The sequence below is a fragment of the Columba livia genome, chromosome 8 (genome assembly GCF_036013475.1).
Source record: "Columba livia isolate bColLiv1 breed racing homer chromosome 8, bColLiv1.pat.W.v2, whole genome shotgun sequence".
Lineage (NCBI taxonomy): Eukaryota > Metazoa > Chordata > Aves > Columbiformes > Columbidae > Columba > Columba livia.
In genome coordinates this window covers 13,887,322-13,914,568 of record NC_088609.1, presented here as the reverse complement: position 1 = coordinate 13,914,568, position 27,247 = coordinate 13,887,322, and the positions used below count along the sequence as shown (strand labels likewise).

The 27,247-nt window shown below is 41.9% G+C and overlaps 1 protein-coding gene across 23 annotated transcripts in view; it reads left to right on the top strand.

The window, feature by feature from the left end:
• Positions 1 to 27,247, top strand: part of LOC110363002 (uncharacterized) — a 339,437-nt gene that overhangs the window by 28,177 nt on the left and 284,013 nt on the right. For 17 of the 23 annotated variants that reach the window (XR_010474071.1, XR_010474070.1, XR_010474069.1 and 14 more), the window contains exons 3-4: positions 307 to 389; positions 11,369 to 11,562. Coding sequence is in view for 6 of the 23 variants with exons in the window: in XM_065071015.1 (XP_064927087.1) it covers positions 11,369 to 11,562 (194 nt within the window). In the remaining 17 variants the exon portion in view is untranslated. The remainder of the gene's footprint in view (positions 1 to 306; positions 390 to 11,368; positions 11,563 to 27,247) is intronic. The other 6 variants (XM_065071015.1, XM_065071014.1, XM_065071023.1 and 3 more) reach the window with 1 other exon arrangement.

Here is a 27,247-nt window from a genome sequence, read left to right as displayed (position 1 = left end):
CTTATGGTGACAAATTAGGAGAAAGGTTTTTTTTTTTAATTTTGCTAAATCTTTTTGGGGAAAAACTTGTATGATATTTTTAAAGTAGATTTAGGTCAGGGCAGAACTTATTTGATCTCAAGTTTCACTGCAATTTCATTCTCTCTGGCATCTGGTGCCCGTTTATAAGGTACAAAATAAGGAATCACTTAAAAGCATGTGAAAGCAAATGTGAAATTTGTGCTAAAACAATGCACTTGGGGATTTTAATACAATAATTGACCCCTTCCTTGTTTGTCTGTCTAATGCTCACTTTGTTCTCTCTAGATCTCACAAGATATTGAATTTACTGGCTAGAGAAGGACTGCAGACTAGAGAAAACAGAAAAATTTGCTGAGAAAGCAGAAGAGGTTAGTGGAAAAATCTTGTTTTCTCTGGGCAAATAGTACTTATTCTCCTTGTGATCAACACCAGATACTCTCCAGCAATGGTTTCTTTTTCACTTCACCCCGAAAGAGTTCTTCTAACCAGAACTATTGTGTTTTACTGGTTTTACAGATCCAAAAAAAAATTCAGAGCATCAAACAACCCATTTGAGATAACAGCAGATCAGTACTGAAAACCTTCCACCTCACAAATTCCCAGCTACCAAAGAGATTTAGAGACAGTGGTGACAGCCCTAAGCTCTCTTGCTCTTGTTCTGCACATTTGTTATGCTGCATGGTTTTTGGGTTCTTTTTGCAGGTAGATCTTAAATTTGTAATGTAAGGAAAGCTGGTGAGTGTTTTGTGGCTGGCAGGCTGGGAGGGAAAAACAATGTGCGGGGAGGGAAAAACTCCGGGGGATTCCTTGTGCTCAGTACAAAAGGAACAGTCAGTTCTGCAAACCCCTTGTGCTTCGTTGTGACATGGGTACTGTGAAACCTGCACACTGCCACCATGGTTTGAGTGCTTGTTCTTTGGACGAGAGTATGCAGCTTTTTCTGGAAACTAAGAATTTAGTGTTCCCTACGTGTCGGGTCCCATGCCTCAGTGCTGGGAGAGAGCTGCTGCAGACTTCACTGAATGTTCTGACAGTGGAAACGGGGGCAAGAGCCACAGTTTCAGTGGCATCTTTTCAGTGGTGTCTCTTGGTCTGCACCTGTTTCTTGTGTCCTCTCATCCCAGACGCTTCCAGTTGATCTCCCTGTTCTAGGTGAGGCTCCTTCAATCAACAAATGCCATAATTTCAGGTTTTCCTGTTCTAGCTCTTGGACTAATGCTGAGGTCTCCGGCCTCGGATTTAGTTCCTTGCTTCTTGGATGCCAAGCAGCTATTTGGATCCTGTAACCAGGCTTTCCTCACGCTGGCAGAACGAATTACCAGCATGTCCTCATTGCTATCAATAAGCACGCTCTATTTTGTTTCTCAGCCTGTTAGTTTTACCTGTCCCCTACAGCAGGTGTTCAGCAGAGGAGGGATTGCACAGGCAGGCCCCAGTGCAGGACATCCATTTGTCTTGCTTGGAAATCCTGAGGTCTGATAATTAAGTGTTTCATTAAGCTTGATGCTGTGGTGGAGCCTGGAAAAGTTATGTGCTGTGTGTTAGAGCACTTTCACTTGCTGGAGCACAGGTCTCTCTGCTAGAAACAGCCACTGAGGGAGAGTTGTGGCTGCTGCATCAGATAAAGTCTTTGTCTGGAAGGATCCAGTGGGTCTCTGAGTGAGGAAGAGGAGCAGCTGACGGCATATGTCCCAGCAACATGCTGCACCACCTGTGACTTCTTCCACAGGAACCTCCCGAGCAGAAGCAGAACAGCTGAGAAGAGAAGACCTGTCCTGGCCGGGAGGAGACAGGAGAATTTTAAGGAGGGCCAGAAAGTCCCAGGGAGCTGGAAGACTGTCAGAAAGGAAAGACATGACTGGAAGGGTCCCAAAGACATGAAATGTGGCGAGGAGATTTTCTCTGCATCTTTAAATGAACTGGAAGGCATTTGAGTGTGGCTGGTTCCCTGTCAGCTCCTTATCACCATTTTCAGGCATCTCTCTAGAGCCTGTCAGAAAAAAGTGGTTTCTCAGTGAATCATTTGCCCTGATTAGTTTTGCTGCAGACACCTTAGGTGCAAGGCACTCTTTCATTTCTGTTGGAAGAGACCCTCATGATCATGGAGTCGAACCACAACCTAACTCTACCATTAAATGGTTTTAACCAGGGCAGTAAATTTTCTAAGCCTTTAACGCTGCCCCCAGTGAGACAGCACTTCCCTCAGAAGTGGGTCAGGCCTGCACATTGAGCCTTCTGTGCCCTTTAGAAAGGGGTCTCCTCAAGCAGGACCAGCCTTTTTTGCTTTGTGGGAGCTGCTTTTGATGGAGAATGCAGGGTGGTTCTCACCTCCCTCAATGTTGTAGTTTGGTTCTGCTTGCAACCCCTCGTACCTATTCAGTAGGTTCAGTTCGGTCCATTCCTCCGGACCCTCCTCCTTCTCGGCTGGGCAGCAATGTGCTGCCATTGTCCTCTGTTCCTCAAGTCACCGCATTCCCCATCCAAGGCCTCATAACCAGTTGAACAGAGGCATCTGCTGGGAGGGTGGTGAGTCACTGCAGCTGGGACTCGAACCCACAATTCCTGGTTTCAGAGGCCAGCACAGGCACTGAGGCCCTGTGCTGCTGTGGTTTGATGCAGTTATACTGAGCTACCTCACATCTCCATTCAAAATAATTTTTGTACCGCTTATCTTGATCAAAACAGTCATATTTCAGGAAGAACAAAATGAAAATTAAATGGCAAACAGTTCCAATAAATGGAGTTAGAAAAAGACTGATGCTCCCACTGCTGTTGGAATGTGCTCTAGTCAGTCACATCAGCATTGCATTGGCCTGTCTGATTTTCCCAGGTGTCAGCTGAGTTTAGGGGTTGTACCTGTACAAGGAAGAAAAACCTTGTATGATGTTGAGAAGTCCCTGTTTAGGTGCCTGTGCAGGGCACAGTCACAGTTAGATAAAGGGTGTTCTGTGGCTGGAAGAAAACGCTGTGGAGCATTTTTTTTTCACCAGTGGGAATGACCTGTGGTTTCTGCTTTTCTATTCAGCCTGTTGTTTATTGCTCACAAACAATGGAAATAGCTCACATTTAAAGTGTTTGCTCATCTTAAAACCAAGACCCAATCAAAAAGGAACTCTTTGAAAGAAGTTTTCAGCAATAATTTATTTCACTATAATATGAACAAGCTTGAACTGAAACTTTTATGACCTATGACTTGTCAGATTTTTCTTCACAGACCTTACCCTTTAGCACATTTTTCATGATAATACAAGCCAATCTGTTTATTATTTTCAATTTTAAAAAGTAAAAAATTATTGCATCCTCATGAAAATTGCTTCATTGTTGGGCCGTTTGAGTGGTCAATGTAATATATCATTGTTTGATCTGGCAGAATCATCTATTTATAAGCTAGTATGTGTCAAACTATTTTTTTGGCAAAACTGGGAAGACACCTGGTTTAGTTTAGATTCCTCGCTATGTAATTCCAAACATCTCTCAATCCTCTTGGATTGAAAACGCAGGCTAGCATCCAGACTTAAGAGTGCTGCTGTCATTCACAAGATGCTCAGGGGCCTCTGCTCTCAAGGTTCATGAGATCATAAATTATTTTTTAATTTTTCTTTTTTCCTAGTTCAAGTCTAGGCACAAACCCAAAGTAGGGTACAGATTAAATGTAAGTGAGGTGCAGCCAGTTCCCTTCACAGTTTCAGAGGCTTGCCTGTATTGACCAAGAGGAGGCAGCAAGGCAGTCAATGAAAATCTCCCCATGAGATCAGGAGGAGTGGGGCCACCTCTGCAGAGCTGTTGTAAAACTTGGGAAGGCAGCACGACCCTGGGCCACATTTGGGAATGAGAATTAGAAATGTTGTTTCTGCAGCTAAGTTTAAGGGGGGTGATGATTGACTTGCTGTTGAAAGGCACTGCTCAATACAGTGCAATTGTGCCTTTACAGAGTTGTCTTTGGAGTTTTCTTGTTCCCTCTTGTTAGAGCTGATGTACGACGTACTGTATCAGTACTATATTTTAATAGAGCTCCCCTTTGAATTAGCTTGATCATGCTGTTAGACAAGATTCAGGATGTACATGTCACTGTTTCTTGGTTGTAAAGTTCAAGATGGATTCATATTAATTTCAACTATGATTGTTTACAGGTCTCATAAGGGGCACTGGGATCATCATTGTCAAGTGACTGGTATGATGAGAGTTGTAGTTTGCAATATTGTGAGAGCAAGAGAGGAGGTTGAGACAGGAGAAGAAAGGTGTAGATCCTGACCAGGTGCTGTGTTCCTGTTTAAACCAGTGAACCTGATCCTTTCTGTCCAGTAACACCATACCATTGCATCGCTACCATGTTCAGCCTTTAGCAGGCTTTGTTTTTCCTCTGTGGTGGATCTTCTAACTGAGAAGGAGCCCTTTGCAAGGAGCTGGCCAGTTGTCTAAATAGGCTTCAGCCCCTCTTGATTATTTTCTCTTCATCTTCCTGGTGAGGGAGATAGGTGGTCTGGAAAACAGTCCGAGTGAAATGGTTCATGCCCAGAGCAGCTAAGCAAAACTATGCTTTGAGGCCAACTTATTTTTCATAATTTATGTTGTAATGTAAGCCAATGCAGTAGTTTAAAACAAATTTATTTTAAGTCTTAAAGGGCAAAGGACTTGTATATTTAACCACAGGCTAAGTTTGACTAAAGTATACTGAAGTCAGCAATGCCTGTTACTGCAGTGACCTCCTATCTCCTAGTAGGCAAAGTCCTTCTGTTTCTGCAGCCTGTGTTTAGATACTCCTCAGTAATACAACATTGCTCTGGGAAGAAGAAATGGAGCTTGATTGTGAGTGGACGAGTCCTTATTAGTGGCAGCTCAACACTTAACCATGTGGTGAGCAACAGTGTGTTGCCATTTCTAATGTGTGTTAGGCACTGGGTTGTGCACTGAATGAAGAGTTAGGCACCCAAAACCAGCGCTGACCTCGGCCAGCTGGCTGGGAGGGCTGTGAAAAGCTGCCAAGGGAAACAGCCAAGAGAAAAGGGTGTCTGATATATTTCCTCTTGCGGTACTTCGTGTTACTCGAAGTACCTGCAGGCTGGATTTAAACAACTTTATGAGATTGTCCTTCGCAGCCCAAAGCGGTCTGTGGTGCTGTGCTGCTCCATGGGACAGGCTTTCTGTCCAAATGCAGCCAGGTGGGGTGACAGTGGTGACAGACTTCAAGCTACAACACCTGGCAAGGTGGAAGAGATAACACTTCAGACCTTCCTTGGCCCAGAGGGTTTCTGATCCTCCTCTTTCCATTTTCTACTGCATGATAACTTGGGATGAGGGAAGGGGATTCTCCAGCTTTCCCATTGAAGCTGCCAGGGCCAGAGGGAGCATTACTCTAGCCACAGGAGATATTCCCTTGTTTTCCAGTGGTCTCAGTTTTTAAAACTCTGTACGTATTTCACTGGGTGCCTCCATAATGCAAAATTTAGAAACTATTTAGTTTCATGGAGTTTGTGTCTTATCTTCTTGGACTCTGATATCTGAAATCCATCCAGCTTGCACTGTAGGTGCCCAAGTGGTTTGCTGGATCCTCCCCTAAATACTTCTTCCGCTCAAAATATGACGTGTCACCTTCCTACTAAAGGAACATCTTCTCTGATAAGGCCATTCCTTTTCTTAGTTGTCTTACACCAACTCCAGGCTATTTAAATGAATAGAAGTTACATGGATATGCATGACAAATAGCTTTATTTAAAACCAGGCGGTAACTGTGCCAGCCCAGTCTCTGATGGTTTCTGGGTCTGAAAAGATAGATAAGGTAAGAACCTAGAGAAGGTAAAAGAAAACGTTATCAGAAGTCGGTAAATGGGCTACATTTTCTGCTTTTGCATTAGAGGTTCTTTCCTGTAACTCCTGCAGAAGCAGTGGGACAGACTATCCCCCACTATATCATTTCTTTGATCATATATTGGGCTTGAGTTGTTATCCAGTAAGAGAAAGCAGGATGTTGTGGATTGGAAGTGTTTCATACTGACTCTGTGTGGACTGAGAAATCAGTCCTGCAGACAGTGAGACTTTTTCATTTTTGTTTTTCCTGTGCTAGTAAATCACTGTAGAAACAGCACTTTGCGGCTTCTTAAAAAATAAGAAATATTGTGACATCTTTCACAGCTTTTAAATGTAATATTTAATTTTCAAACAGATCCATCTCTCTGTCCAGAGCCTGGGACAATTGCAAACTTTAGTAGTTTAACATTCCTTAAAAAATGTGAACATCTTGAGCTGTTTCTTAGATGGTTCCTTGCCCATCCTTGAAGGATGTTAATTGCCTTCAGTTTCCTGTAAGGGATGGCTTTTTATTTCTTGTTCAGCCGGTTTTCAGGATCCCAAGATCTTCTATTATCTTAACCTCAGGTTTTTGAAACACTGTGTCACCTCTACCACAGTAGGGCTTTGTTGAAAACTTAGTCTTTCTTGGACACAATGAGCCATCATGTTCCCAACAGTTCGAGAGCAGAGTAATAGGACTATGACCCAAAATGCTTGCATCAGGCTTAAGAATGTCTTTTCACGTTACAGTCAGTTACACATCTTTATTCTGCTCCCTTAGTACTTTTGACCTCTCTGCTTCTTAGTGTAACTGTTCATTACAGCTAATGAGGTCAGTCTTTTATATTTGTCCTTAATATCATAAGACTAAAGAGGATGCAGGACACTGGAACAACTAAATTATTTTGTCTCCCATAAGCGCTATGGAGTCCCAACACATGATCCTTCTTAGCTACTTCCAGTTCTGTACATATCACAGTAAAAAGTATGGCCTGATCCTGTGGTGGAGGCACAGATTTGTTTTATGAGTGTGTTATACAAAACGCCACAAGCTAGTAGATTCTGATTTTTATTTGGTGGTAATCTTGATCAATAGCAGCTAAATCATTTACAGAAGAAAAATAAATGGGAAGAAAATTTCACATTTATATTCCAGCTGTGCAAAGGGATCTTGGTTTTCCCCCATCCTCTCTTCCCAGAGCTTGTCAGCAGTAGGAATTCATACTAATAAAAGCCAGACTTATTTCCAATGCAGGTGTTTCTAGAGTGATTGTAATCTTTCTGAGGAACTGCGTCTGCAAGAAATCTCATCATTACAGGCAAGGCAGAAGTTATGAAGTAAGGTGCCTCTAAAGCAGTGAACTGGCAATTAAAATAATATTATAGGCTCTGAGACATGGAATTGCATGGGGAGTTTGGAAATACAGTAAAGATAGGTCTGAAGATGTCCTTATGCCACCAAAATATTTGAAGCCTGCAGCAGCATAATGACTGGCAAAGGCAAAGGAGTTCAATGTGATTAGGTAGTGCTGAAATCCAACTTTTGAAGATTAAGCTGTATTACTAAGATCAGGAGCCCTTGTCAAACTCAGGCCCAGCAGACTGCCCTAAGTCATCTGCCCTAAGTCATCTAGGAAATGGCTGCAGAAAAATAAAGTGCTGATTCTTGTGAAAATAGCATTTTACTGCTTGTGAAAGTCCCTCGGATGACAGTCTTGGAGACTGGGGTCTGATTTCCTCACGCAGAGCAGCAACATAAGGTTTGGTGCATTATAAACTGAGTGGTCTCACGCTGCATTTGGAACAAGATTTAATTGAGATGGAAATTGATTAACAGTTGCTAATCAAGGCCACATTTTCTTCTAGCCTCTCAGTTGGTGCATGTGAAACATTTGTGAATGGTTGTCATTCCAAGCTGAAGTTTTAGCAAGAGCAGGATAAATTTACACATGTAAAATGTATATACCATAACCTGCCGGGAGTTTTTCAGAGTCTGAGTAGAGTTGTCATAGAAGGGTGGCACTGGGAAAGGTGGAGTGGACCTCAGCTTCCTCATGGCAACACTGTCCCCTTCTGCTCACCCTTGCTGCTGCTGGCAGATCTTATTCCAGATCTTTCTTGGTTGCCTGGGACTGAGATTCCTTTCCCCTAAAGCTCATCACTACTCTCAGCCCTCCAGTCATAACAGGATATTGTCCCTACAGCAACTTTTTGAGGTGAGAAGTGATTTCCATACAATCAGATAGAAAAATAGGTGATTCTCTAGGACATATGTCGGGATTTGAACCCTTGAGTGCCAGTCCAAAACACTATTTTTGAGATAATCCATCCTGCATTCTGCTTTGTGGTGTAAAACCAGCTGACACATGGATGGGTGGCACAGACAATTAAACTGTCCCTTCTCAACTACAGGCATGACAGTCCTTTGCTTTTTGTGTCATTACTTGTAGAGAGACAAATGAAAGGAATCCTTCAGTGTCATACAGCCATGACCTAAAGTCAAAAGGCTGTCTAAGTAGTTACTGGCCAAGATCCAGTTGTAGAAAGAAAAACTTGTGCCAAATCAGCTAGAGAAAGTTGACTGAAGTACGTTTGAACAGATAGATTGCGCAGGCATCTATGCAGCTGGCTCAATAGAGGAAACAGTTATTCCAGGGTAATGGGACGCAACTATGTGCGTATATGTATAAAAAATATCTAGAAATATGTATTGCATAATTTTTCTAGTTGTCATCATTTCTCTCAGTGAGAAGTCTGAAATCCAAGGGCAGTGGGTGAAGAACTCAAACCTAGAAATTCAGTGTTGGTACCCTCCTGTCCCCACATCATCCCCTGTTTCATCATAGGGGTACATGGATCTGGATATCACTGGGCACTTGTGCTGTGCAGTGGAAGGTGGTGTTTCACATCCACTGGCCAGCCATCCCATTCTGTCCTGCCTTAAGAAGTCCTACCAGATGTCCTTTGCTTCATCATATATTGTGAAACATGGAAAAGCCACTTGGTTTAGTGAACCTGGTTGCTAAACCCACAGGTGGGGCTTTCATCGACAGCTAAATACCAGTGCAGAACCATGGCAAGTATTTGTTAGCAGAACATTTCAAATGCCCCATTCTTCATTAATTTCTATTCTGGGACTTGGCAGCAGCACCAAATTTTGTATTTGTTTTGGGATACTGCAAGAAGAAAATCTGTTCCCTTCACAGCCCTTTTCCTTCCCTGCCAACCCATCTGCCTTGGGCAGGACCCAGCTGCTTGGACCTGGTCTTTCTAGTGGTAATTAAAGGGTTAAACTGAGCCCCAAGCACTTGTTCTTCCAACATACCCTGCACTCCTCACTCTCCAGGATTTATGGTCATCTAGTCACATGTTAAAAAGATTATGGGAAAAATATGTAAATGAAAGTTAATAAGTGTAGCGAGTGGTGTAAAAACAGACTTATTAGCAACAGGATGCAAGGCTCTGCACATGCTACATTTCTGTTGCTGGAAACTTCATCAAAGAACTTTCCAAAGCTGCAAGGCCCAGCTGGATTTTACATCTTTATGTGCCAGCCCTGAGCCAAAGCTGAATTCACAGGTGAAGCTGACACCGCAGCATATGGGGACGTGCCTGGGTTGCACGTCCATCCCTCCTGGGCTGCGGTTCTGGCTCCCAGGAGAAGTCAAGGTCTTCTCAGAAAGGTGGTTTTGGGGAGAACTTTGCTAAAAGTAATAACTTTTTTGAAATGGTGCAAAGGACAGCTTTGCTTCCGCATTGGGAATTTAATGAGGCTTTGATCTTTAGGCTGAAAATACACGTCCCAGCTATTCGTTTTCCAGGCCCGTTGGAGCTTTTCCCCCTCTGGAGCCTACACGTCTTTTTGCCAGCAGCCCACAGAGCGGTGCTTTAACCTTGTTTTTCCCTCCCATTGCTGGCAGAGAAGTTTGAGGAGATTTCAGGAAAAGGTCTAGATTGCAAAAATTGGGAATTAATATTATTTAAGTATCAAACAGTTAGCTATAGTTAAACTACACTCTGCAGAGCCCCTCTTAAATTCCATAGCAGGGGCTGTCAGCGTACCAGGCCGCATCCCATGCTGCAGCCTAGAGATGTAGCCAAGGTCCCCACTAAATTCCCTGTCTGTGATGGTGTTTCCTCTCTGATTGCCCCAACACCGATGTCTTTGCATAACGAGCATTCATGGCTGCTGCAAGAGTCAGCTCTGCGCTGCTCCAGCTGCTGGGACGACACCAGTGGGCGCGGGGCCCAGATCCACGCTGTGCGTGCGTGAGCCAGGGATTCTGCTGTACACATTGATCGAGAACCAGATGAGCGTATTCAAATCACCTTGAATCTGGTCTTTGAAACCTCAGACTGAGGCAGCTTTTAAAGAAAAACCCAAGCCCTCAAACAATAACAACAAAACCAGCATGTGACTAAAAGCTGGAATGAGGCACTGCCAGGATTCCTCTTGGCAACCTGTCATTCTAAGAATCTGCTTCTTGCCACACTTGCACGAGGCACATTATTGAACATTTCCTGACTATTTGCCCAGGATGCTATAAATGCTGTCCAAATAGCAGGGTCTCGCCTGCCGCTTTGATACATCTGGCTAAATTGCATTAAGCAGCACGCCAGAGGCTGATGGAGTCCCCACAGGACGTGCTCCGTCTGTCAGGCTCTCCAAAGAGCCCGGGTGATGAATGATAGCACTAACATTAAACAGCTTGCCTCTGATGTTTTTCAAGTGTCCCTCCCCAACAGCTCGCCTGCTGCCCTGACTTCTAGGAGATAACCCAGCATAACAGAACATTACCTCATTAAGAAAGCTAGTTCTAATTAAAAACAGACAGGGCATCACCTCCCTTGTATTAGGTTGGAGGGTCCACCCTGCCATTTAAATTCCTCTTTGGAAGATTAATCTCCGTACACATTGCAAAGAGTGACGTTCTTAGAAGTAGCAAATACTAGGTGTGGTGAAAGTGAGCATCAACAATAAAAATGGTAGTTACAGGGCCTTCAGATGTTCGTGCTATACCCTGGATGGGGGTATGTGTATGTGTGGGGTGTGTGTTAGAGAGAGCTCTCCATCCCTGGCTTAGAAGAAATGGAGAGACGTGATTTTGTCCAAACCCCACGTTAATACCATCCAGACCTACTAAGGCCCAGTTTCTGTATCACTACAGTATCTCTGTCTGTACCCAAAGATGCAGCACACTGGCTGAGCAATGTCAAGAACAACTCATGGGACACCCATTGGCAAAGCCTTTTACAAACATCCTGTCACATCAGCTCCTCTCTTCCTCCCATTACTTTGAATTCCAGGGTAAAGAAAGGCCAGGTAAGAGCTGGATTTGGCTGGCCGCGAATGGATGGAAAAGAAAGGGGAAAATGAATCATACCATGAACTTACAGCTCAGTTTTCATGGCATGCAGGTTTTTTCTTCCCTGATGACTCTCTGGTTTATTTTAAACCAAAGGTTCTAAGTTCAAAAATGACTTAATTTGGAATAATTTGAAGCAAGCCAGTAGCATCACTTAAGTTAGTTACTACTTATTTTACTTTCTCTTCCTACAGAAAGCTTGATGCAGAGCACTGCCATGATTTGTGCAGAATTCCCATTGGAGGAGCAGCCTGACACAATGGAAGCACTTTTAACTGCAGGATTTTACTGCCACCACGTGACTGACAAATCTACGGTCCCCAGGCCACCAGCACTGCCTGTGACAATAGCACGAGCTTCAGAGCACCCATTCTACGCTGCCCCTCAGGTATGCCAATACAAGAGGTTGTGTTGTCTGCCAGTGAAACAAAACCTGGGTTTTTTTCCACATGGATCAGTTTCCTGGAATGGTTTGTCACCCAGCCGCCCCCAGCAGTGGTACCTAGGTCTGCCAGGTGAGATAAAGTGAAAAACAAAAACAAAAACAAAAAACCAAAACTAACCACCCCAGAAGCAGCAATAAGTATAACCTGTGTCTGATCTGTGGGGCACTGTTTTCAGCAGGGCAGTAGAAGGAGAATAGCTTTGCCATAGTCTTGGCTGTTCACCTCTAACCTCAGAGCACCAGAGCTCAGCGCTTCCCCTTCCAGAGGCCCCACGTTCAACCTCTGTTACTGACAGCCTGTCTAGGAGCCCCTTGTTTGGATGGTGTGTTCAGTTCATATTAAACTGGTCAGTAGCCAAGATATCAGAGTACCTATGGATTCACATTTCTTTCTAGGAAGCTCAGAGGTCCACAAGTGTTGTGGTTATATCCAATATGCACACAGCTGACAATAACCTGTTTTGTGAATATATACTCGCCTTATCAGGTGCCATCTGCTCGACTGAATGAGAGTTTCCCAGTTACTCAAATCACAATTATGTTAAATTATGATGACTTGTGTGCTCAGCAGCCTTTTTTTTTCATTGATAAGATGATCCTTGAAGCCATTAAAAGATTACTTAATAACCCACTATACTGGAAAACCTTTATAACACAAAAGATGGATTTTAAGTTGTAAACATCATGTAAACAGTCAAATGCAGTTGTCTCTGGGTGAAAAAGCCAAAGAGGTTTGTTTGGGGAAGGGAGACATAACAGAAAAAAATACGTGTTTAAATATCTATGGGTACAGCCTGGATTTTCTAGTTTGCAGTGTGTCATTTTGGTACAGGCATTTAATGACACACCCTCCATAGCCCTTTCCCATTTTGGACATCCTTTGAAGCAGCACCTCTAGAAGACTTAACGAGACTTTGTGACCCAAAGAAAGTCTGAAATGCAGATGACATAGGCAATAATTTCAGGTCACAGTGCTGCCTGCACTTTGGCAATATATTGTGAAAAGTGCTGAACAAAACCCATATATTTGGTCAAGGTGGGGCCACAGTGCTGCTTAATTAGCTGGTCTCTTTGACAAAACATCTAGAACCACTCAGTATCATCTGTAATTTTATCACACATTGAGTGGAAACAGGTATCCTGGAAGAAGGCTACTCGTCTGCTGTGCATGTCTCTCCCTTAGCAAATATTTGGCTCAGAACCTAAGCAAGGGAATTGAGATTTAAGCCTGAAACACTAGACTTAATGCTCACCTTAATGTGCATGTAGGGACCTAAGAATGGATTTTGAGGGGAAGAACCAATTTGGATCCTTGCCCAACTCTTAGTCCCCAGTGTCAAGACTCAAGAATGATCAGGTGCAATCAAAAAAAAAAGGAAGAAGGTTTCTTATTTCTGTGTTCTTCAATTTCTGGTTCCTGTCAGTGCTCAAAGTGAGATTGTCAAGTACTCCAAGAACATCTGTTTTTTAGCAAGATCTGAAATATCAGGAAGACATGGAAGTGTACCAAGAAAACCTGTTATCAGGAGATCATCAGTCTCGTTATAGAAGGTCATCTGGAGAGAGCAGGAAGCCTTAGCAAGGCTAATAGACATAGACATTTAAGGTGCTTCTGTCAGTAGTTACAGCACAATTTCATGGGGTTCTCAGAACCATAACTGACCTTACTGCTCTACATGGCATCCTAGCTCTCCATTTATGGTGGTATTCAGACTTGCAGGCAAATTCTTTTAATTCATTAAGCACTCTCCCTGTTATGAATATGATCCAGAACTCTTCATGATGCTTCAAAATGTTACAGGTTTAAAATAACAAAACAAACCCAGGCAATAAGTGACTTTTTCAGTTTGCTTTTGAATAACCTGCCATAGTCATAAAATCAAAGGGGAAATAATGAAATCCAATATTCACACATGTTAATAACAAAGTGGAAATGGCTTTTAAAAACTCTCAGCCTCAGTCTGTGCTGCATCCTTTGTAGCTTCCTAAGGGATCCCTTAAGGGATATAAGTGGCACACGTTCTGGTAGAGCAGAGAAGACTTCTCTCCTTCAGTGGTAAGACCCACACTTCCATGCTAAAACTGTTGAGTTCCTTATTCTCACTCTCACTTGCGCACAAGGAGATAATGACAAACTGCTTGCAGCTGAGGGAATTGCTAAAGGAGAGGGTAGAACTTGCTGATCTCTGAGATCTCAGAGAACCTGCTGATCTCAGGATCTCAGTGTTCAGTTTATTTGGCATTGACATTACACATCTGTCCCTCAGAAATGTGTACATCTCATTTCAAAATTCATCTCGGGTTACTTGTAAGCTGTTGCTCTTCTCTTCTGCCCATCAGAACCTTTGTAGCCATAATAGGGCAATTCTTAAAACATCCTACTTTCTTCCTTCCCAGAACTAGGTAATGTTCTACCATTCTGCTGTTTTACATCTGAAAGTTTGATGAAATCTTTCGATTGTTTCTTCTTTGGTTCATCAGTTCCTCTAGCAGATAGAATTTTTTTCCTCAGTAACTTAACACAGTACCAATGGACATTCCTTCACTGTACTGTTTTCCAAGCCAGTTGCTTGCAGCTCTGCTCAGTTACTAGTGCACTTGCCCCAGAGCACTGGTAAGAAGTGCTGAATTCTGACTGGTTAGGTCTAGTGTAATGGATTGGATTGTTTGACTGTTCTCCCCTCGAGGAAGGCTGGCATATGGTTCTGCAGATACGGCACACTTGAAGGTTGTGGAGTCTTCTACAGTTAACCCAGACCTCAATTTAATTTTCAGATAACTGTGTAATAGAACTGACCCATGAACTGTCCCAACACCATACAATGGATTTGCAATCTCAAAACAGCTTTCAGAAGGGCCAGGGCAGCCATGGCTCAGGAATACCTTACCTGCAGATTCCCTTCTTGCTGAAAATCACATGACAGGATCATTTTGTCACAGTAATCTTCAAGAAGCTAGCATAGTATCTTAGCATGTTGGTGTTTTGCACAGGGAGATGTGAGGAGAAGTAGAATGATAAAACAAAGCAAATGTTGGCTGACAGATGTTTCCTGACAGGACAAGGAGGATGCAATGTTCTACAAAAAGAAGTCTAGCAAGTCATGGCAGGTGGGAGGTCATCTCACTTAGATCTGGCCTAACAAATGCAGATATTGGGTACATCCAACTTCCTAATGCACTGGAATCATAGAATTATTTCAGTTGAAAGAGACCCTTGAGATCATCAAGTCCAACCATAACCTAACTCTAGCACTAAACCATGTCCCTAAGAACCTTGTCTAAACGGCTTTTAAACAACTCCAGGGATGGTGACTCTATCACCTGCCCAACACAAACCCTATTACCAGGAGGTCTCCTCCTTACAGGCCAAGCAAGTAAAGGGCAACCTTGCTGACAAGACCAGGAGACAGTGTCTTTATAGCCCCAGTTACTTCACTCATCAAGGTAATTGGTTTCAGCTGAAAACAGCTACACCCCCTCACGCCTGCCCCTTGGCAGGCTAAGCAGGCTCCTCCACTAACTAGCCAGGGCCTTTTTTTTTTCTTTCTTCTTTATTTTTTTTTTTTTTTTCAATGTTTCTGTTAATATATTAGGCCACTAAACAAGATCCAGATTTTTAGAAATTCTGTACTAGCAAGACCTTGAGAAATTCTGTTTCTGTGTAAATGAGTAAACTCTCATGTGAGCCTGTGGCACCTCGAGGCAGTACCTGCTGTGTTTGATGGGAGTGTATGAATACCCATGCCTTGACCTGCAATGCTGCATGAAGATGTGGGAGTTACTTTGCGGCTGCCTGCATCTGACAGGTAAACTCATGTACTTCTCCACTAATGCAGAAACTGAGGGCTTTTTGAATGTAGTCAGATATTTGTGTTAACTTCTTTCACTGCAATCTGAGGCCTTAAATAACGTAAGACTTGAAAACAGAGCTGAGCAGAAAATTTTTCTCTCGTTCTCTAAAAAACTGGGAATCTCCAGCTTTTTTCCTGCTGAGAGTTGTTACAAAACCAGAAACAGCTCACAATAGACTAAACTTATTCCCCTGGGATGTGGTAAAGCCCATCTTCTATCCAGGCCACGCCTCACTCAGGATATTCTGAGTTGTCTTGCCATCAAGTAGCAGATGCATTTCTGAAGAGTTTTAACAAAGACATTTTCCAGCAGAAGACATGTCAAAATGGTCCTAACCAGACCTTACAATAGAGTCAATCGGTCATACGTTTTGGGAGGTTCAATGGTTAATTCCAGCTTCTAGTTCTGTTGCAGGCAGGATTTGACACAGCTGGGACTGGTTAAATAAGAAACTTGAGACTTGCGATGACACTATTGCAGGCCTAAACATTAGCCTGGGCTAATGACAACAGATCTCTCTCCTCTCAGCGCCAAAGGTAACAATCAAAATAGTCTTGGATGTGTCTTGCTCGTTTGCAGACCCAGGATGTTTCAGGCTGTACTGCACTAATCCCCTTGCACAGACCATGTTGTGCTCTTTCCTTACAGCAAGCAAACAGGGCACACTCTCGACCTCAGTTTCTCACTGATGCTTAGTCTCCCTATTTTAACTTTAACTTTTCAATTCCCACAACCCCCTTCCAAAGGGGAAAGGACTCTCATTCTCCACAAGCCCTCCAGAACATAAACACAACACGAACCTTTGGATCGAAGAATTTATTTGCCTAAGAAAACTTTTCCAGAGAATGAACTAGTTCCTGACTGTAGAATTAGAGTTTAGCCATATAAATTCACTTTGGGGTCTGTAGTACAGGATATGAACATGAATGAAACATTAAAAATATGAGTTGAGAATAAAAGCTCTCCCTAAATCTCCCTTATTATATAAGCTGCTATGAATTAAAGCTCTTTCAGGTTGATTTTTAGTCATCAACATAACTATTTAGGAACATTTTCCAGACCAGTGTTTTTTACAAGTATTTTAACAACCTGCAAATCAGGAAACACTAAATCAGAGAAATGAACTGAAATCAGCAATCACAAGGCAGGAGGCCCCTGGCTTAGACTGTGACAGCATGTGGTGAATAGCGGCAGCTGTGTTCCCCAGCTTGCAAACATTCGGACCTGTTTCCAGAGATAGGCCTGAGCTAAAAGCCACCAGAGCCTGGGACTCCGCAAGGCTGAGAGAGTTGGACTGCAGTGCTGTGAGCCAGAACATGCTCGAATCCTGTTCTTCCTGTGAAAGATGTGGCTTAGCAACACCCTGGGCTTGGTTTCTTTCCTTCCTCCTCTCCAAGCAGGACAAACCTAGAACCAAAAGCCCTTTGTAAGCATCTTCTTTCTTTCTCCAGGATGAATCCATTCCACTTCACTGTCATATGACAAACCTGAGATAATAAGTTTATAAGCCTTAGGAAGAGCAAAGCTTAAGTTTAAAGTGAAATCTCACATTCCGGGCTTCTAAAATCACCTACCGTTGAGCACATGACAATGACTATTGATTAAAGATGTCACAGCTCTGAGGTGTCTCCTCCAAGACATCCATTACTTGTCACAGCCAAAGCATAGATTTTCAAAGCCATTTATGCAGATAACCAGGTAGCTGGAAGTAAGGGCCTTGTATGGTAAAGTTTACTGTCATCTCTTGACAGCCTCTCTCCAGCTTTCTGGGCTTTAGTTCCATCATCTGCAGTGAGACTAGAGAGTGCTTTAGCCAAGCCCGAGAGGTGGCCTAAGAGCTGCCTTAGAGCTTCAGAAAGTGTTCAGCATGTTTATGGTAAGACAACTATCAGCCCATTAGCTGTGCCTGGAGAAGCACATTAAGATTTGCTTTGGGTGTTTTAACTAATGATGAAAGAAGCAGTGTGCCGTTGTGCATCCAAGGAGTTTGCTGAAGCAGGACAAGAGAAGAACCCACAGACCTCTACAGTGGTGCAAGATACAGAGAACTGGCAGTTTTCTAGAAAGAAAAGGTGTCTGCAGTTAGAGCACCTTCCCTGGGCTGGCCTTCTAACCTTTCCTGTGAGACAGAAACTATCCATGAATGAAATCTAAACTCACTAAGGAAATGCAAAATTGTACAATGAGATGTACAGGTCTAGCAAGATTTGAGAAGACTGCTTTTTCGGAAGCTCACAGCCCTCGAGTGTCCCAAATACAACGCAGATCTCATCCTTTGAGAAAAGCGGGAAAGCATTTTAAAGCTCAGGCCTCGTCTTCATTCTTGCAAGTACAGGGATTCGTTCACATGGTGGGCTATCTAAATGTAGTGATCTTGTAGTTCATCAGACATTGTTCAGGCTGCTCTTACCTGGACAATCTACAGCAAAGCTTCAGTTATTTGAGAAGCCTTTATAAAGATGTGGTACAACTAAAAAAACTTAAGCAAAAATAAACCAGAGCCCCCCAAAATTCCTATATTTAATTTCCTTCTTAGCTAGTACTTACCCAAGACATCAAAAGAGTTCTCCCATCTACACTCCTAAAAAAAAATAATAATAATAATTAAAAAAATTAAGTCCTGCAGAGCCACTTACACAGCTAGATACCTGAGGCTGCATTAGCGATTACTTATGCTTGGCTGTAACCCCACCCAGGGAATGTATAAATGGTGAGAATCCAGAGCTTCTCTCTTATAAAAGGACAGAGGTGGAGGAAAAAGATGAGGGAAAGATAAATAGGCTGAGTCCTACTCTTCTGACTAATAATGTTTCTTATATAAAAGTGTGAGAAGAGTCTTTCTGTTGTTTCTGAGAGTCTTTGTGCTTTTTATTCCTCATTCTATCTCCAGAGTTCCCCCTGGGCTTTGCAAGTTTCTATTTTAGCACAGAATAGGTTAGTGTTCTCTGAAGCAAAGTGGTGAGACTCCCTGATGAACTTCTTTCCATAAGGAAGATGCAGTGGGGTTACCAGGAGGGCTGGCAGCAATCTCTTAAACAGCCTTTTGAAAGCCTTTGAAAAAAATAAAAATGCTAGCAAATAACACGCACAAAGATATTTGGTACTCCCATCTCCTTGTGCAGGCTGTCAGAAATCCTGGCAGCTGCTGCGAGGAGCTGAAAAAATCATCATTATACTCTAGGCAGCCTGAAATCTAACAATATGTGCGCACAAAAGGTTTTCATTTTGGAGCTATTGTGCCTGGCCTGTTTTGGAGGAGGGGAGAAAGAGACCTATTGTCTGTTAAAAAGCAAAATAGTGGCCTGGTTTTAGTTCTGCAGGAATGGAGCGATCTGTGTGCCGTTAGCCGACAGTAAAGACATCCTCTTTGCAGAGTTTGCTCGCTGCTCCGCTTGGTTTGCAACTGGTAACTGCCAAATCCCCACAGGGTAAGAGGCCTTGCACTCCAGCTGTTGGAGAAGTAATATCCCCCACTGCTCAGCATGATAGGAGAGTAATAAAAACATCATTTCTAATAGGAAAATGATGCTTGCAGAAGCAAATAGAGACTGGCTTGCTGAACAGAAAGGGGGCTTTGGAAGGACAAAGCCATCCTTAGCAGGGTTGTAGAGGAAGATTGAAGAGAGCAAGAAGTGTCCCAGAATCCCTCAAATCTCAGCAGATAGTGAAACTTTATAGGCATTTGTAATTGCTATCTAAAGTCCTGTTAAACTTTTAACAGACTCTACAATTCTTTATGAAAAAAGATGTTTAGGAGCTTTCTAGAAGAAAAATACTCCTATTTTCAAGGAATTACTGCAGCTTTTCTCAGAGCCTTCCTTTTGTTCCTGACTGTACTTGTCTAAACAAAAGGCATTATTAAAGAAAATTGCTGACTGTGAGCTCAAAGTATCCACAGTATTTGCGTTCTGTCTTTGTGAAGACTTAACACTGATCACAACTGTGAATACAGAGCAGCTGAATGACACTTTTATAAGCCGAGTTTTCATTATACAATCTTGCTTGGGTGCTCTTAAAATATATATAGGAAAGATTGTACCAACACCATAAACTTCATAATTATTTCATCATGGCTTATTTTGCTAAGGCCTGTTCGTAGAAGCTCTCTTCAAGTTCCAAAGAAATGGATTTGTTAGGGAAAATATTCCCTGAGATGGGGGAGAAAATTTTGTTGCATGTGCCTAGTGCAAAAGCTCTAGGTGCTAATTCTAAAGCGATCTTTCTTCAGCCACCTCATGCACTGAGCTGGTCTCCAGGAGTTGCTCAACATCCATATGTTTCATGAGTTAGGGTTTGGAATAACAACATACGCCATGGGTTTCTTTACCCTTATCTGTCCAGGAAGTCCCTTTGCAGAGAATTGCTCTTGGCAGGGAAAGTGTCAGCAGAGTTCATGCTGATGAGATCACTGCGAGTTAACCGTGGGCTTTGGTGGAATCCCGTGCTGCCTTTTTGCAAGAGAGAGAATTGTTCCCACTGCCACCTCTATTGTTTTCATACAAATAGGTTAGAAGATAATTCTGTGCCAAAAACTTGATGAGAAGATAGGAGGTAGTCAAGGGGCCTTGCCGAGTCTTTTTTAGCTAAGATACGTAATTGAAAATCCTTCTTCTTGAGCTTTTTCACAACCTAACAAATTCAGAGAACTTTAGGTTTCGAGTGTTTTGGAGATTTTGAATGCACTTTCATCTTGCAGTGAGTACTGTCTTCTCAAAGTGCCATCGACTATAAACAGAAGCAATTCAAACTAGGTTGTGAGCCTCTCTGCTTAGATGCATTTAGTGCCAAAAGCATTTTTAACATCTTAAAAAGATAGAGCCCTTTTCCCATTTAAATAATCTCAGCTGTACGTTGATATTGCTCTAATAATCAGGGTACAAAGATATTAATCCATTCTATACATGTTAAGCTGGTTTTAGTGAAGAATTTTAAGTGTAGTATCAGGAACAGTTTGGACTCCCTGAAAGTATAAGCATGTGATGTCTCTTTCCAAACAAGATTCACAGAAGCTGTCTCACGTGAAGCACCAGGACAGCAAAACAGTAATAATCCTATGAAGAAAAGGAAATAAACTCTAGGATTTTCGATGTTTTTCACTGGTCAAAACACGATTGTACTAAGAAAATGGACAGGCTGAAAACTGGTGGCTTGTACTTCTCAATACAAGGATGGAACTTCTTTTTCTGAAACTGTTGGAATTTGTGCTTTTAAACAGAAACAACTACTTCAGCGATGAGCATTAAAGGATCTATTATGACACTGAAGCTGGCCTGCTTTCATTCAGCTGAGCACAATGCTGTAGCCATGCACTAGTTGTTCATAGTAATGTTGTTTCTAAACCGGATTCATGTACAAAGTGGTCTGAAACATCCCCCTCTTTTTCTTCTGGGACACTGACACAGAGCTGTGCCTTTTCCTCTTAAGGACAGTAAGGGAATCTTGGTATATTTCTGACAGCTAAGGAGAATGATGTGAAAATATCCTTGGATCAAGGCCGTCACTTACTTGCTTCGGACTGTTTCATATTCAAAGGTTTTATGAATCTTGGATCAAACGTGTTGCATTTCAGACTACATCTAAGTTGGCTTTCATGAATGCTCAGCATCACAATCCTTAAAGATGCATCACAGATTGTACACCAGGCATTTGTAAGGTTCCTTCCCTGATGTTCTGCTCCCGCGACTGCAACAACAATGTTGCTACTAGAGATGGGGCCAGAAGTCAGGTATTTTGAAGGATAAAGGACAAATAAATCTCAGTTAAATACTGAAAAAAACTCCTCAATCAACTCCCCAAACAGTCAGTTCTATGGAGGGAGGAACAACAGAGAGAGGGCTGGAATTTAAAAGCATGGAACTTCTGAGTTGATGTGGCCAGAAAACCTCCAGATTATATGAAAGAAATAAGTGTCACACATAGCTTTGATTGTTTGAAAAATGAGTATCTCCAATTTATTGGAGGTAAAGGAACCTTAAGCAAAGAACTAGACATCTATAGTATTTTGTCATTGCAAAAAAACTGCAGTGCATAATTCTCTCCAGAAACATACTGAGTTGTAAAAGACTAGAAGGCATGAAATGGGTAAAGTCTCTGTAATGAGTGACAGCATTCAGAAATTCTTGGTTTTGAAGCTATCAGTGAATGTCTCTTTTTTTTCAGAATAAAAGGATAACATACATTTTGTTTTGATCATAATGATTTCCATGAACTTATATTAGAAGCAAACGATGACATTAAAGCTCCATTCTATGTGGAATTCAAAATAATTTTGTATGTTCTTCTAGTGTTATTAAATAGTACAGGGCTGAGTTAATTTTGCAATATCTAACATAGATGTGAGGAGCACTGGAACATTTTTAAGCTTAAATAGAGCTGATATTGGTCACTCTGACACTATATTTATTTATTCAAAGGACAAAGTTATATCCGGAGAGTCTTCAGGTTGTTGTTCTGTGTATTACCTTAAAGAAGCAATGCTGAAAATGGCAAAACACAATAAAATGCACAAGCCTATGAGACAGGACAAAATAGTTGACATTTCCAGAAAATCCAAGTATTGCTGATAATAGCTGAGAGCAGCTTTGAGGTTTCAGGAACTTTTTGATAGTGAATGAGAGATTTTTTAGAAACAGAGAGGGGAAACTTGCAGCTGAAACTTTACGTATAGAAGCTGAGAGGGCTATTGCAGGGGCAATTATTTGTCTCCAGAATGAGAAGCCAGCTTATGCTGAGAATTCCGATAAAGCTGAAGGGCGAGTTAAATGATGCACCAGATAATAAAACATAGTAGAGATGACAGAAGAGAAGAAAAGTGTTAATAATGTGAATACATTTTACAAGAATATCCAAGTGTGGAGGAGTGAGTGAGCGTGATTAAGGATGAAAGTGGAAATTATAGTGTGACTATAAAAAGATAGAGAAAATAGTGCGATCTCTTTAACAGTGAGGTGGAAAAAAGAGATATGGGCTTAAATCCAGACAGCTCAGCTGTTTTGTAGAAATACCACATTTTGAGGAGCTTTGAGAGACAATTACAATTCTCAGGACCAATAAAGCACCAGGGGCTGATAGTGTTCCTGCTGCATTATTGAAAACAGGAGGGCCTATACGAACTCAAAGACTCTAGAAACTGATTTGGTTTGGAAGGTTGAATAAATTCCAAGTGCATATGCCCAATTCTGAAGAAGGGAGAAAGCAGAATGGAAGAAATGTTGCAAGATTTTCACTTCTCTGTGCAGCCTATTATGTCCAATCCGCTTTGTAAAAAAAAAACAGCACAAAGCTTTTCACAGAGGAGAGAGACTCAGTCCATTAGGTGCTCAAGAGAGGGCAGGAATGTGTTCAGGATATATATATATTTTTTACTCTGTAGCTTTTAGGGAAGTTTAAGAAAGGTTGTGTATTCGGGACAAATTGACTTTCAGAAGAGAGGATCTGGATAGCTTGAAAAAGTACAAGAAAAGTGCAAATGGGAAATGATTGAAATGGCAAAGGTTGCACATTCTGCTCTATTGGACCTCGGTGAAGGATTAAGCTAGAGAGATGCTCAAGTATCGTTCCTGAAACTTTTAATGTGACAGTGTAGGGATTAATATGCTCATTGTGAAATTCTCAGAATGGTGTGAATTTAGATGGTTTACATTTCATTTTTTACCATGCCAGTGAGTTAATTATCATGAGAGAGAAGTATAGCCCAGAAAAGAGTTGGAGACCAGAAGGTATGGCAAATAAAAAACAAACTCCAAACAGTACTTAAATTTGAAGAAAATAAAACCCAGTTGTTGGCTTGAGATGATCTTGGGAAAGCTTTTCTGGGAGTCAATAAATACACTAGATTACGTTAATGGCAAACAGTTTGAACACCTCAGAGGGAACTATGGCTTGTTAAAAATGGGAATGACGTTACGTTTTCTGCAGGTAACTATTGGGTCCAAGTCAGTGAGAGACACCAAGTTACAGAGATCCAAGTTGTTGGACCTCTTCCTAGATGGAAGAACGACCACTAAATAATTTGAACAAAGCCCTGAGATAGATTTTTGGAGAATGTAAGGGAAAATGTGCGGAGAAGATTTAATAAAGATGAGCTTGAAGTCTATAAAGAACCTAATATAGTAAAGGTAATGAAATCCCAAGCCATTTTGTTGGCAGAGCCCACATTTGGGATGATGGAAGACAGAACAGCTGAACATTTCTTGGAGGGCTGTTCTCATGGTATTTGGCCTGGGTGCTGATCAAAGCGACAGCTAGTGCTGAGCATGACCAAAGACCCTTAATGTGAATTAGTAGCAAAGGAGAAAAAATGCTCATGACAGTCTTAGCAAATTATGAAAAGAGCCAGGGGCTTTTGGGGGTCTGTAGAGCTAGTAAATAAGTAACTAGCACTACAATAAAAGCTGGGTATTGTAACAGTATTTCTGTAATGGCAGATATGATGCAGTAAAAGTGCATTGAGTCAGTTCATGGAGTAGGTTGGAGGGCAGATCTGACCCAAGTATCATGCATCAATGGAGATATGAAAATTAGGGACAATTTACTTGGGAGGATTTTTTAAAGTTAGAACTGTTGGACTAACAACTGTGAGAGAAAGAACTTTGGCTTGGGAGTCTGGACAGGAATTACTAGAAGGGTTCTGATGGCCATAGTTTTGGTTTTCTTGGGAATTCTTAGACAAGAAGTGTCGAAGAAGCCTTCTTAGACAAGACAGTCCTGCTGTAGGTAAGTGTCTGTAAATGCATGAGACTTGGATAATTCTTATATGACTGTTTGGCCTTGATCTGTTTCTTCACTTACTTTTGTATTCTAACCTTCTCAACTCACAACACAATATTTTTATGACTTGGACTTACTCTTCATGCTGTTCAGTTGTGGGAGCACTGCTGTCCTTAGCTAGCCTGAAAATAGCTGTTCTGGGATACGAGCCAAAGTTCTCTGAAGCTCATGGAAAGACTTGTGGATGAGGCTCTGTCATGTGGCTGTTTCTCAGGACCAAGGATTTTGATGCCTCTCTGCCAGGTTCAAACTCTAGTTGTTGAGTTAGTTTAGTAGAACTGAGCCGTTTATATTTTTCATTTCTTAAACCTTTTTATTCTACACTGACACGTGGTCAAGTCAACAGTAAGTGATTACTTGGTGTTGTGAGAATATATGTGATTACACCTTTTGGGAGTTGATATGTAGACGTTTCCGAACTCCAGAAACACTTTGGTTTAAATTCTTTGATGTTCTGTGTTTGTAGGTCACTCTTCCTTCCTGGTATCCTTGCTTAGCAAAAAAAAAAAAAACCCAAAACATAAAAACATAGTATGTATGTATTTATGTTTATATGTACATATGCAAACATTTTCATATACATGTATATGCATATCTATATGTACGCACATATACACACACACACGTCTGTTCATTACATTGTGATCTCCCTCTCAGCTCCCCCTGGCCCTTTGCTTATTCCATTTCCCAGTCCCTCTTGCAATGGCTCTTCAACTCAGAACTTTTCTCCATGTCCCACTTCCTCATTACAAATTTAAAGGACAAGTTGTTCTTCCTTCAGTGGCTTTTGTTCCCATGACTCTTTCTCAGACTTTTGCATTAGCCATTAGTATCCTGTTGCCCCTGATAGCTCATTGAACTTGGTCTTGAGTCAATGGTCTTGTTTTGAACCGATTAGAAAAGATTTCCTTTGCTTTATCAAAGCTAAACAAAAACAAGGAAATGAAATTAAATACAAAACTATGTTTGAATAACAGTAGGGTTGTGACAGGAGGCAGGAAGCTTGAAGATAAGACTGATGATCTGCCCAGAACTTCAGTGTGGAGGGGCACTATTGCAGGATTAAAAGCCAGAATGTCAGCCGTCATTGAGCGTTTTTGTGGAGTTTAATCAGTTCTCTATCAGAGGAGGGATTGTCTGGAGTAAGAAAATGACACCTATGGATGGGGCTGGGAGGAAGGGGACATGTCACCTTCCACTGTGCTCAGCACCTTCCCTCTCTGCAGGCTGGGATCTGAACACCTGGATGCAGTGAGTATCAAGCTGTGGACAAAAATGCAAAACCACAGACATGAGATTTAAAAGAACCTCAGAATGACTGTCCTCATGGTGTCGCTCATTCATGAATTGATGAGATAATGTCTGTTGGGCATTTCAGGCTACTTCTAGGGTAAGAAATGTTGCTAGACTGGGCATCTTTTGCTGATGTTGCTCAACAGCTTTATTGCTAATCCTTTTCATATATTTCCTTTTAAAGCCTTGTACAGGCACAGAGGGAAAGCATCAGTTTATTCTATCCTTCCTTAGTTTCCTTGAGGAAAACTAAGAAGCTGCACTTCATGTTAAAGGGGTTGGATTATTGCTATGTTTAAAAACCTCCTATGTAAGTAACTTGAGTAGATCTGTTCTGATTACTTCAGATTAGAAATTAGAGTTCTGAAGATACCATTTCTCCTGACCCTTATGGAGACTGTTCACACTTCCACTCTCTGCTAGTCTCTGCTAATTTGTGTCTGACAGATCGGCAGAGAAAGAGTTGAATGTGGTGGCTTTAAGTGGACTGAACTGTCCTGTAGTTTCACTTGCTGCAACCTCAGTCCTAAGCAGAAGTTAAGATGCTCACAGGTTCACCAGCAGACTGAGAGCCAAGTTGAGAGTTGAAGAAAACAAAATTATTCTCTCTGCTAGTGAATTCTTGGGCACAGAAACACCAAGGGGGAAAATAAAAGTGAGTAATGCACAGTAAGAACGGCAGGTCTTTTGACTTCCATCTGCTTTTCCAAGGCATATGGTAAATCTTCCTTTTTAAAACCTGGGTCTCTCCATCATACTTATGTTGCACTGACTCTATATAGTTCCTTGAATATTTATTTGCTTTTAAATAATATATTTAAAGCTCTCTCAAGAAACAGAATACAGGATTAAAATTCAAGGGTTGGCCCTCTTTGTTGGAGTACTACTGACACACAGCTGCAAGGACAAGAAAGCCATAGTTCTGGTAATAAAGATAAAAGGAACTCAAAACATGAACTAATTTCCTCACTTGCTATAAATCTAGTGTGGTTTGTTTCTTCCAGATTAGTTGAGCACTGGCAACTTTCAGTAGTTTCTCCTGGGAGGGACTGCAGATATTGTGCCTCGGAACTCTCTTTCTCAATTGACCATTTTGGTAAAATGCGATGAACCTGAGTGGACTATTGACAAATTAAACCCTCATGTACAAGATACATACATACACCTATATATATATGCTTTAGAAATGTGAAATGTTACTGGAATGCTAGCCAGTCAGAGTACCCGGGGGAAGGTTTGGTGCAGAGATGTGTCTGGCACGGTGAAAGGGGCTCTGATGTCCCCATCCAGTGTAGTTCAAGACCCTGGGAGTGGACATAGGAGGCCAAACTCCTCTGGCTCTGCAGCCCAGAGCAGAGCGACTGGTCTCAGCACTGCGAGCGCTGACAGTGCCCAAAGACAACCTGCCTGGAGCTCTAACGTCAGCCTGTGCAGAGCAGGTGTTGTCACGAACTAAAAGTTCTTTGCCCTTGTTATCTGTGGCTGTTATCAGGCAAAGCACCTGCCAGAAGAATGGATAGTATAAAACAATACATACCAGTGACCCTTAAATTATAAACATGCCTAAAGCTTGGGACCACCTGGAAGGGGATGTTTGGAGAGAAACAGGTGACTAATGACTTTCTCCTTTTTTTTTTTTTGTTCTGGTTGCTGTTGTCACTCCAAATGCCAACCCTTCACAGCCTTATCCTGCTCCATCTCAGCATTAGTTTAA